At 52.9% G+C, this 11,966-nt stretch overlaps 4 protein-coding genes across 4 annotated transcripts; 2 read left to right on the top strand and 2 right to left on the bottom strand.

Annotated features, from left to right (window-relative positions):
- LRP88_08537 (uncharacterized protein) lies at nucleotides 1-509 on the bottom strand (the record flags this gene model as incomplete). Its single annotated transcript, XM_083245041.1, has 2 exons — nucleotides 1-54; nucleotides 105-509. The coding sequence occupies 2 exons, from the start codon at nucleotides 507-509 to the stop codon at nucleotides 1-3; spliced, it is 459 nt and encodes a 152-aa protein (XP_083099535.1).
- A 2,413-nt stretch (nucleotides 510-2,922) lies between these two features.
- LRP88_08536 (lethal giant larvae like, C-terminal-domain-containing protein) lies at nucleotides 2,923-6,011 on the top strand (the record flags this gene model as incomplete). Its single annotated transcript, XM_083245040.1, has 3 exons — nucleotides 2,923-3,041; nucleotides 3,132-5,226; nucleotides 5,277-6,011. 3 exons carry the CDS (start codon nucleotides 2,923-2,925, stop codon nucleotides 6,009-6,011), a joined length of 2,949 nt encoding a protein of 982 aa, XP_083099534.1.
- A 336-nt stretch (nucleotides 6,012-6,347) lies between these two features.
- LRP88_08535 (uncharacterized protein) lies at nucleotides 6,348-7,217 on the bottom strand (the record flags this gene model as incomplete). Its single annotated transcript, XM_083245039.1, has 1 exon — nucleotides 6,348-7,217. One exon carries the CDS (start codon nucleotides 7,215-7,217, stop codon nucleotides 6,348-6,350), a length of 870 nt encoding a protein of 289 aa, XP_083099533.1.
- Nucleotides 7,218-8,750: 1,533 nt separating this feature from the next.
- Nucleotides 8,751-9,866, top strand: LRP88_08534 (uncharacterized protein; the record flags this gene model as incomplete). The annotated part of the gene is made up of 1 exon (XM_083245038.1): nucleotides 8,751-9,866. The coding sequence occupies one exon, from the start codon at nucleotides 8,751-8,753 to the stop codon at nucleotides 9,864-9,866; it is 1,116 nt and encodes a 371-aa protein (XP_083099532.1).
- Nucleotides 9,867-11,966: the final 2,100 nt, after the last annotated feature.

Raw genomic sequence — 11,966 nt, 5'->3', positions numbered from 1 at the left:
TCACATCCTGAAAAGAGGCAAGAGAAGTACTTGATGTGGTACTTTTGGTGCTTTCTAGTTGCGTGTTAGCCTCTGAGAGATTTGCAATCCTTTGAAACTTACGCAAGATCAGAGGGACGTCGGAAAGCTTTGCCGCATTGGCACAGATTGCGATCACTGCTCTCTGCAGAACCCGTCCAGATGTAAGCCTCGTCCGAGGCGTTTGGGGGACTTGAGGTGGCGACAGAAGACGAGGATGCACCGCCGTACTCCTGAGGTGGCCACATTTGGTGATCCTCTACCTGCTGCACCTCATTGTAGTCTCCTCCCACGCGGTAGGGGAATTGGGATCCAGAGTGTGATTGGTTGGCGTAGTGGTTGCTGAAGGCGTAGGAACGAGGGTCTGAGGGTTGCTGGTCTGGGTAGAAGCCCGAGGATGAGGATGAGGATGGCCATTGCTGGTAGCGAGCGCTGGGATCCGGGTGGCGATACTGATCCGCGGATACCTCGCTAATCGGGTTGTAGCTCATGTCGGGAGGTATGTAATGTGAGGAGGATTGTGGATGGGTGGATGTGTGATGGTGTTGATGGTAATGTCGATCGATGCTATTCTATGCTCGGTATCCATAAGAGGGTTGGCCCAAGCAATTAAAGAGACAGTGAAATTCGCCTGATGCCCAGTCTCGTTAGGCCTAGGCCATGCTGGCCCTGGAAATAATTGGGCCTCGAGTCAACTACCTATGTTCAGGGCAGAAGAGTAGGGCTCGGGAATTGAGTCGTCAACGTGGTGACCACGATGTGGTAGGTACCTGCGTATTGGATGTGAGCCCGACTGACAGCAAAGCAGCCCAGCTGGCCATTTTCGCGGCCGGCAGAATGACCTGCTTATTGGAAGAGCCCCAGCGAGCCATTGCAGCCAAAGAGAGTCGCAGGGCTTCCTCAAGAGGCCCACGTCAGAGGCCAGGTGAGGGGCACGGGTTGCTGCAAGTCAATGGTCTCGATGGGTGCCCAACCGACACGTCGTCTCGATTGATTACACGTTGTAACTTCTCGTCATTTTACACCCCTCCCCGTCTTCAAACACCCAATGACGACATTGAGCCCGCGAGATCTGGCCAAGGGGTAAGAGACGGTGGGCTTGCTGACCTATGCGGGAATGCATGCCTTGCATTTCCCTTCCCGCCGCGGCGTTCAGCTTTTCGGGCCCAACACGATCTTATCCTGTGCAGGCGAGGCGAAGCGTCACTTGGACATGACTGGGCACCGACGTGGACAAGTAGGGGACCCATTACAGCCTTATATGCATCTTCCAGGCTCCTTTTTGTTACACGTGGACGATTGGCTTTGCTGCTCGGGGACCCTGAGGGTGTCGCTTGGTCTCGATTGAAGCCCAGCATCTCGATACCGCAAGCCTCGAGACTTGGTTCAGGGTATTAATCTGCCGTGGAATATTAATGGCTCATGTAATCTACTCGAACTGCCACGGAACCGCCCTGTTTCTTGTCAGGTTACTGAGTTGTCAAGACTGTCACGGGATGGTTCTGCTACTATGCCTAAACGTCGTAGCACGACAGGTGTCGGACACTAATGCGTGTAATTTCGTTCATCCCATGGACATGGATGAGGGTTTGAGAATTGTTTGAGATGGGTGACGCATAGGTTTGGTTGGATGAGAGCTTGCAGCTTTGAATTGGCGGCTGGCTGACGAGACACTTTCCAGAACGCCTCGCGAAGGAGTGGGTATGCAAGCCGAGAATTCCAAACTAAATCAAGAATAGATCGAGAGAAGAGAGAACATACCTCGATGTGAGGAGACTATCGTTGTCATGCTGGAGTTGTCGACAGCTGGCAACGGGTTTCTGGAGTTTGATCATCTGATGAGTGCGGTTTTCTACAACTCGCCCGCAATGAGACAACAAGCAATATCTAGAAACCTTGTGCAACTATATTCAAATATTGGCCAGACTTGATAATGCCTAACAAAGGCAAGGAGAAATACTATTGAAACCACACAATACTTCGACACCGTCCAGAAGCTCTGCATAAGCACAAGTTTTCGAGTGAGATCCGTTCAGCTGAAGAGGACAAGAACTCGCACAGACTACATATGAATTTATATACACTTTAAAGATGCATCTCGGCAATCATGGTTCATCGGCAATCAAGGAACGACATGGATCCTCGCGTTGGCACCTGCACTTGCACTTGCACTTGGCCAAACCAACCAGCGGTGAGATATAAACCACCGTAGATCTATGCAACTCACTATCAAAGCGCGGCTCAAACGCACAGACTAACCAAAGCCACTCGGTAGCTAGTCGCAACGGTTGACATACTATGTATGTGTCCTGTATATGAACTAGCAGCAGCCATTCTCAACAATTTTTAAGAATCTGGCCACGCCAAGCTTCCGGGTCTGCCGGTGTTCCGTCTCGGCTTGACAGCATTGGTCGAATCTTGGGATTAATCACGCTTCGGGGTCTTGGAGAAAAATGGGAGAAGAGCACTGACTGGCCTTGTTCCAATGCGAGTCTGAGTTTGGGGCTGTGCAGCCAAGAGTCATGGGCCGTGGTTGATGAGAGATTGGACGTTGTGGAGCAAAAAGAGAAAGGTTTTGTAGATGGCGACGGGCAGTATTTGAGAGTTGAACAAAAAAATAAAAAGTTGCAATAGGTATATAGTTGAAAGTAAGAGGTAGGAGATGTATAAGTTGGGACATAGAAGAAAGGCCATCGGCATTAATATCAGGTGCTACGGGAACCACAGTAAATACAGTGCTCCTATCACTGTCCTACCCGCACGGACCATGCATGACGTTGGCACTCGGAAGCTCTGGCTCAGGCTCCCTCCCCCACTAAAAACACTCGGGGCCCGGAGCTCCCTCTCGAGCTCTGCGACAAGAGATAACTTCATCAACACCAGCTGAGCAAGCATCATCTCAAGATGGCGGCTTTCCTGCGAGGCAAGCAGACGGGCATGCAAAATGACTTGTCCGCGAGCATCAGACCCGAGCTATTCCTGCCTGACGACCAAGCCAGGTACGGGATAAATTCCCAAATAAGGTGACCACCCAAACTCCATGCATTCCCGCCCAACCCCGCCAGCCAGTTTCTAGTTGTCCCTTCTCTCGGACCTTCTCTGACTCTCACCAGCTGCTACGCATACGAGCCCGTCCAGTCCCTCCTAGCCATCGGAACCAGCGAGACCAAGTTCGGCCCCGGAAAGATATACGTCTTTGGCCAGCGCCGTGTCCAAAAGATCCTCCAGCCTCCCCGAAACACCTCCTTCCGCACCCTACAGTTCTGCGCGAACCGCCTTGTCAGTGTCGATGTCAAAAATGAGTTGGGAGTCTGGGATCTCGATACGGGCGACCGAGTTGCCGCTATGGTCGTCGCTGGTCAGGTTGCCTGTCTCCTGACAGATCCCATGCTGGATTGGGCCTTTATTGGCTTGCAGAATGGCGACGTAATGGCCTTTGACCTTGATCGAGGAAGCTTGGCTCGATCTTTCCGCCTGCCCAATTTCTGGAAGGAGAAGGACCCCAGCGCAAAGATCTCCAACCTGGTGTCCATGTCGCTTCACCCTCGAGACGTCGGAAAGCTGCTTTTGGCCTACACCAACGGAGCCGTCTCCTACTCGTTCAAGCAGAACCGAGCTGTGCAATTCTACGAATACGTCCTCCCAGCGGGTGCTCCGGGCGGCAACGGCGTGGCTGCCGATACGGTCCGAAAGCCCAGGGTCACACACGCCTTGTGGCATCCCTCAGGAACCTTCATTTTGACCGCTCACGAAGATGGAAGTCTGGTTTTCTGGGATCCCAAGGAGGAAAAGGTCATTATGGCCAGGACACTTACTGAGTTCAATGTCAACCAGCCATCACCCGACGTATCTCCCTCCTTGAACGAGCCCATCACCAAGATTGCCTGGTGCTGCAAGGAGAACTGTGACGACAGTGGTCTGCTGATCGCCGGTGGACAAAAACCCGACGCATCGCCCAAGGGCCTGACCTTTATTGATCTTGGACAGACGCCGGTTTATGCCACCTCAACATGGCAAGTTCTTGCAAACTACACTCGTGGAAAGCGGCAGACTCCCCTTCCTCTCCCCACTGGCGCCCAGGCTGTCGATTTCCTCCTTATCCCTCGCTTCTCGCCCCATTTCGCTGGCGCCCAGGATCCTATTGCCGTCATTACCCTGCTGTCATCTGGTGAGCTCATCACCATGAGCTTTCCCTCCGGATACCCAATCAGTCCTACCAATCAACTTCACCCTTCTGTTTCTTTTGTTCACCCATTCGTCACAAAGGTCAACGTGTCGTGCCTAGAAAGACCTAGATGGCTATCCATGTTTGAGAAGCGCAACCAAGGAGAGCCGCTGGTGAAGGGAGGTGCTGAAGCCCAAAGACCTCGAAAGAGATACGAAGAGCGCACCATCATCCAGGCTGCCCATGCCGATAGCACCATCAGAATATGGGACTCTGGTCATGCCGACGATATCGAGAATGGGACTCAACTGCAGGTGGACGTGGCTCGAGCACTTGACCGATTTGATGATATCGACATCACATGCATGAGTATGGCACCCAGCACAGGAGAGTTTGTAGTAGGAACACGAACAGGCGAGGCCATCATCTTCCGCTGGGGCGGCAACCGCTTCTTCGGCCAGGACAAGCCGCCACAACTTGACCCAAACCCGAAGGGCCTTACGGACATCAGCTCGAGGGCTGAACCGGGCCTCAAGGAAGGACTTCAGCCCGCCATTCTATACGAAATGGTGTCAGGGCCCATCACGGCTGTGCAAGTGTCCAACGTCGGCTTCGTGGCCGTGGGTTCAGAATTGGGATTTCTGACAATCATCGACCTCAGAGGACCTGCCATCATTTTCCAGGCTCCCATGACCGACTTTGCAAAGCAAGACAAGCGCTCTTCCTTCTTGAAGGGTCACCACCACTCGGCCTCCGAACCACAAAAGGAGTGGCCTGTCGTGATCGAGTTTGGCGTCATGACCTTGGATGAGGACAAGTATTCAAGCATTTGCTGCTTTGTGGGAACAAATCTGGGCAAGGTCGTCACCTTTAAGCTGCTCCCGGGTCAGGATGGAACCTATACTGCTCAGCTAGCGGGCGTTGTCTCCTTTGACGGCAAGATCATTTCACTCAGTCCCATCGAGGCTGATACTGGAAAGCCAGCTTTTGCTACTGGACCAATAGTTGCAGGCCTCAGAGAAGGACGCCAAGTCAATGGCGTGGTGGTAGCAGGTTTGTCTCAACAGCCAATATGGTGATTTACGACTGACAGATTATAGTTACACAAACCGAGATTCGCATCTTCAGGCCAGCCAACTCCAAGGGCGCATCCAAGGAGTTTGACAACATCCTATGCGACGCGGCCTGCGTAGCAGAGCTTGAGTTGCAAGGTTTTGCCGTTGTAGGCGTGTTCGGAGACAGAACAGCAAGGGCATTCTCTATACCCGGCCTGAAAGAGATAGGCAAAGCAGACCTTCCCATGATGGACGTAAGCCGGAGCACAGCCTCGATCGTGACCCAGACGGGAGACATCTTTGCCTGGTCAGGACCTAGCGAATTGGCTGTCATTCACGTCTGGGGCACAGGCAAGGGGCCCCAACAGTCGCCCGATACCATGATCAACCCAAAGCTTGAATGTCCTCCTCGCCCGACCATCTCCAACCTCCAATGGATCTCGGGAACCCAATACATTTCTCCGACAGATCTGGATCTACTTGTTGGTGGCCCGGATCGACCACCCAGCCAGCGCATGCTAGATGCAGCTGCCGCTGAGCAACGTGCCGCTAGAACCGGCGAGCCCTTGGCATCAGGCTCAAATGCCCAAGAAGGGTGGGGAGACTACCTGACAAGGCAGCTGAACGAGAGGACGGAGAAGCTCAACATGATGGGGGACAATATGGAGAACCTCCAGGAACAGAGCGCGGGATGGGCAAATGACGTGAACAAGTTTATCAGCAAGCAAAAGAGGAATGTGGTATTAGGAGGGCTCAAGGGCAAATTTTTCTAAGATGTTGAGAATGTTGTTGATGGTTTTAACTCCAGGACTGTTGCTAGATACCACATGGATTATATTGTGCTTGGGTGAGGTGGACATTACAGCACTTGCAGACAGTGTCATGACAAGCAGAGGATAAATGATTTGGCCCCAAGGGCTTCTATTAAGCAGATAACTTTACCAAGTTGCACTACGACTGTACTGAAACCAGTGTCCCAGCAAAAGGCCAAGGGTAGGGGGGATCAGTCACTTGACTCAACCCGCACACCGCGTAAAAGGGGGTTAAGAGAAAGGATAAGAAAAGAAAGGAGGCCGAGAACTGATCTTCTATTTCCCCTGTATATCCCCTCAGCTCACACTTGTGCGGCGCTGGCTAGGGGACACAGGCTTCCACTTGTCGTCTTCTTCATGAGAAGGGCCGGATGATCCCGAGTGCGCAGCCCATGTGTTGCGCTGGTTGGGACCTGACAGAAGGCCGCCCATCGTTACCATACCGCTCATCGGGTTGGATTTGCGTGGGTCCTGTCCGTTGTCAGGAGGGGATAGAGGCAGCTCTGTGCGCGGAGGAGTGCCCGGTTCTGGGCCTAATGGGAACGAAGCGTGAGACCCAGGGCTGTCCGGGCCGTTCTGGACAGGTTCCTCCAAGCTGAAAGTCGAACCTGGAGGTAACCCCGAGCCGAACAGCGTCGACAAGAAATTACGCGGTCGCTCCGGCTCCACCTCCACCACCGTCTCCGGCTTCGACCCCGAGCCTGGCCCAGACTCAAGCCCAAATCCCGGCTCAACCTCCTGTCCCGGCCGCTTGGCTTGGGCAATCTGCAACGCCAGTCCCGCATTCTCCATCCTTAGGCGAGCACTCTCCTGCGCCAGCTGTTCATTGCGGTGGCTGAGTTCATCTTTCTGTTCGCGAAGGACTCTGTTCTCCTCCATGACATCGTCCATGTCCTCCCGAATTTCCGAGTTCTGCTCGAAGGCGGCGTTCTTGTGTCTCTGCTCCTCAAGCCGCAACTCGTACTCTTTTTCCCGTCGCTCACGTTCCTGTTTCCACAGCTCGGCCTGGTGTTTTAGGACCAGAGCGAACTTTTCAACATTCTTCTCGGCCTCCTCTTTGTAATATCTTCCTCCCAGCAAGCAACTGCAAATCAGAAGAAGGGCACCCACAAGGGCCAGGGCAATGGAAAACCCGACCTGCCAGAATACCAGTTCTGAGACCGCCATGGCGAGTACAGAGGGGAAATCAGGTTGTTGCAAGTTATCTGGTGGTAGCGATCTCTGTGTGTTCCCAGCGGACAAGACAGTTAAAGTGCAACTGTCGGCTTGAGTGGTGATGTCTCAGCCAGTTCAGCAGGAGCTGGACCTTGGCGTGGCAACACAGAAGCCTTTTAAAGGGAGGACCGACGACATGGACTTTATTGGCTTCTCGTCAGATGCGAGAATTGTTCATGGCGTTTGTGTGTGCTCAGTGCTTATCTTCAACCCGCAACAATGTCAACAATGCCTTGTTCACTCCAGCCGCAGAACAAAAGACTGACTGAAAGCCCTGTATTCAGCCCCCAACATCAATATCATCATGTTCGCTCGTTTCGGTCGTCGTTCGTATCGCGGTGGGGTCTTCGTCGTTGAACATCGATAGTTCTTTTTGTCGAATTGTCGGTTCGCGAGAGCATCATCAAGAGGCCAATGTTTTTGAATTTCGTCAACGCCACGGAAGCAGAGCATCAAGAAGACTTTGCAGTCCGATCAGAGCGCGTCATAGGGCTCGTCCTTGTCTGGCGCGTCTCCGTTTACTTTTTCGCGACAAGGCAACAAAGCCTATTCGGGAAGGCAGCTAGACAAGGCGAACCACTGTCTTCCTAAATCAGGCCATCATGTGACAGGCTGGCTTCACTGCATTTCAAGGCTTCTGTGATGCCTTGGATCCAGAGGTGAAGCCATCGCGGGGGTTTTCGTGGGTGAACAGCCAACGCTTTCAGATCTTCAGATGTCTCAGCTGGACGCTTTGGGTCGTATGCTGCCCAAGACATCTCTTTAAGCATCTTCACGGGTGTCGCTCCAAATGAAAACGTCAGAAGTCCTCACATCTGAGCCTTACGATCTGTCTTCCCGCTTCGGGGCGATGTTGTCAAGGGAGGTCGATGGTCGCGTGCCAAGCACACTGTCGAGGCTCCCTTGTGCAGGAATTCCAACCGCTATAGCCGAGACACATCTGCTGAGAGACGCATTAAGCTTATAGCTGTTGCCAGATCCCCCGGGATGCCTTGAAGGGCTGATCGACGTGAAACCACTTGACCTTGCAACCGGTGGTCTCGCCCTAGAGCGGCGAATCCGTTTCATTCCACCAGATGCTTTTTGTCAAGTGCGGGTGCCATGTCTCTCCTCTTTGTGTCTCATTCGTCCGTACCGCAGCCGTACCTGGATTCTGTCTCAGCTGTTGCTGCGAGGAGGGCTGAAACCGGCCACTCTGCTAACGTTTGACTGGAACGTTGTCGGAATCTCGAAGGCGTAGGCCAGGCGAAACCATTGTAGAGTTCAGCCCTCATTCCATAAAAACCCAGTTTTCCCCTGAGTGCCAGAAGGAGGAATGATATCGACAACAAGATTCCACCACAAGCTACTTAAACGCCAGACAAGAACCCTCTTCTAATCCCTCTCCCAAGTTGTCTTAAACAATCAACCTTCACATCGTCTTTCTTTTCTCTTTCTTCAAGTCATTCCTTCTCTTTTTCTTTGTTCTTTGTCATTCTAGTCAAGATGGCCAAGTCTCTTCTCCTTGCCAGCCTCATCGCCGCTGGCGTTTACGCTCAGTCGACTCCCGACCCCAGTCTTATCAAAGGCGGCGAGTTCCAACATCTGGGTTGTGTGGCCATCAAGCCTGGAACCTTTCCTCGGCAGTTTGACTTGGGTCAGGCCGGATGCACATCGTCTTGCTCGACCAATGGCAACATCATCGCCTTCCACGGCAACTCCTGTGCTTGTGATCGCCTGGATCTGTCACCAAAGCCGATCCCATACCGAGTGGCCAAGGTGGACAATTCGCTCTGCAACCAATGGTGCGACCCGGCCGACAAGTCCAAGGGAACCTGTGGAGGTGCTACCGTCCGCGGCTGGCCGATCTATGACCTCTACAAGAGGAATAATGCCAGGGTCGTCTTTGTGCCGTTCCTGGGCGACGTTGCTACTCCTGTAGCTCCTGGACAGACGCCCGCCCCGGTCCCCAGTGACCCAGGACACAAGCCCGGCGATGTCTTCCACGACTGCCCCCCAGATGTCGTTGACTGCCCCTATCGCACAAAGTGCCCTGGCGGTAACTGTGGCGGTGCCAAGCCTATCCCTCAGCCTTGTCATGGATGTAGCCCTCCCAGCGGCGGCAAGAACTGGACTGCTCCTGCGTGTCCTCCTGGCGGTTGCCCTCCCGGTCAGGGTCCTACTCCTGGCGGTGGAGATGAAAACGGAAATGGTGGGAATGGCGATAACGGTGGTCAGGGAGGTAACAACGACGGAGGCGCTGGAGGACAGGACTCTGGCAGCGGATCTCAAGGAGGCCAGAGCGACGGTAGCAGCTCAGGAAACAGTGGCGACTCGGGCAATGGAGGCTCTGGGAGCCAGTCTGGTAGCGACGCAACCGGAGGACAAGATGGTTCTGGCCAGGACGGTGCTGGTCAAGGAGGTGACGGAACCGACAGTGGAAGCAGCGCGGGTGGTTCCGACCAAGGAGGTTCGGATCAGGGCTCTCAGGGACATGGTCAAGGTGATCAGTCCGGATGCACTGGAACAACTTGCCCGACTCCCGTCAGCTTGGGTATCAAGGCTGAGGCTGGAAGCTTGATGTTTGCAGTCCTCGCCGGTGTCTTGGTTGGTCTGTGGTAAAAAGCTCGGGGTCGGGGTGGGAGAGGAAGGTCGCATTTGTCTTTGCATCGAGTTCGTATAGAAAACGGGAACGGAGTCTTGCCTTCAGTTTAATGTTAGCTTGTCCAAAGCTATAATATTTGTCTTGGGTCTTTACCTTTCCGCTGCAGCCTGCTGCCCAGTGAAGTATACCATCTATTTTCTGCGATGTCGACGATGCTTGCGGCATCGACATGCCGCAATCTCATATCGGAAGGCTCGGTCCGCTTTGGTCGAGGTGACTTGTGTAGAGGCGTGTTCGCGTTCACTGACACTGGGAGGGAGTGTAGAGGAGGTACATGAGGGCCGGCCAAGTCATCTTTCTGAGAAATATGTTGGGGTGGTAGAACGAATTGGTAGAACTTTGTGCCTTCGAGTTCAAGTTCGAACGCAGAGAGCGCCCGGTCAAAGAGAGAGTTTGGTTGCAAAAGACGGGAGCTTGTCTAGTTTGAGGAAGTTCGCTCACGTCGCCGAGAACATCCTCACGTGACAAAAATATCATTACCACACTCAAGGCAGTTACCCCGCATTAACATCCTCTATTATTTTGTCACCAATACCCAACCGTTAACATTTGCATCATCTTCATGATTTCTCTACATCATGTTTCAGACGCCAATCTCGCATCCGTGTGATGGTGTCACAATTTTATCTAGTCCAATTATTCTTATCTCACAGCATCTGATATTACAGCATCCACACACACTACTTCGGCGAAGCCGCCATCCTTGGAGAGCACGCAACCTAATTACCTGACCTTGGCTGCTGTCAACTTAGATTAATCCTGTCTAATTTTGGAAACCGTCTGTCTGCGAGTCCTAGAAGTTGGAGGTTGAAAGATACAGAGAAAAGTGAGGCTGTAATTTCATGTACCTCTATAAACCCCTGAAGGTCGCATAACGGCCACGCCAATGCACGACAGCGAATGAGGAAGCGACTGCAGGCAGCAGGGTCCCCAGTAAAAAAACTGTAAAAAGGGAAGAATGATGAGTTTGCAGAGGAGGCGTGGTCGTTCAAGAGTCAAGTAAAGCAAGTTCGGGGCGGGCGAGAGTACCGAAAGTATCAGATGCTAGATTACCAGCCCTACGAAGTAGTACGGCTCTAGCGACGATCGCATCGCCTTGACGAGATCCCGCTAGGAGTAGTCTGAAAGATTCCGAAGGCTAGACGGCAGTAATCCCGGTCCCATGGTAAACGAGCCGTTCGCCAGCAATCCGATCCTGCCGCTGTCGCGGGTCCGAAAGGGGCGACTTGCGGGGACCTGGGGCCGTCTGCATCATGACAGCTCATTGACACGCCCGATTTATATGAGCAGCAAATTAATATTGAGATCATGCAGGAACATGTCTCACAATTGACGTAGAACGCCAAAACAGGCCACATCAACCCGTAATCCCGTGCTATTGTTCATCAAAGTTGACAGGTATGTCTGAAGAATTTTCAAGACTGGTGTGGCACAGCACACCTCCTCGAGGCAGAAGTGCAGTCTCGTTATCACTTGGCCCTGGTTTAATAAAAGCACGAGCCACACTCCCCAAAGCTGCAGCCAAGAGAGACGAATGATTTGGTTTCACGTGGCCCAACTCGTGACGGGTTGGCCATCTCTGACCTTGTAGGCCTCCCAAATCGAGCTGAGAGCATAGGCCAACGTTTCAAACCTAGGTAGACCTTTCGCTAATACTCTTCCCTGTCTCTCTCCACACACAATCCCAGGTTTCGAGATGGATCCATACCACACCACTGTAACTGTTGAGTTGATAGCTTTACGAGAACAGGCTGTTGAGAGACGAAACCACCCAACAACTGCCAGACTCTAGGTCCAGGGTTTTCTGCTTTTGTGGGCGTTAGGAAATGATCAGCAAGTACGAGTTTGCGGGCCTGTTTCGAGACGCGTTAAGATACGCGTAGTTCCAGGGGTGTCACAGCGGCCATCGTGGCTGATTAATGCTGTTTCGGTAGTGTATGTACACAAGAGGAGTTCTGCTTTAGGATGGCTGCATTGTGCTCGAGGGAGTTGTTCGTCAGGAAGATTCAGAGACCAGTCTTTCAGTTTCCACTGTTGAACACTCGCCCCTGGGCTCG

The sequence above is a fragment of the Fusarium phalaenopsidis genome (assembly GCF_050370095.1).
Source record: "Fusarium phalaenopsidis strain FUZ10S chromosome Unknown contig_32302, whole genome shotgun sequence".
Lineage (NCBI taxonomy): Eukaryota > Fungi > Ascomycota > Sordariomycetes > Hypocreales > Nectriaceae > Fusarium > Fusarium phalaenopsidis.
This window is presented reverse-complemented; position numbering and strand designations above follow the sequence as displayed.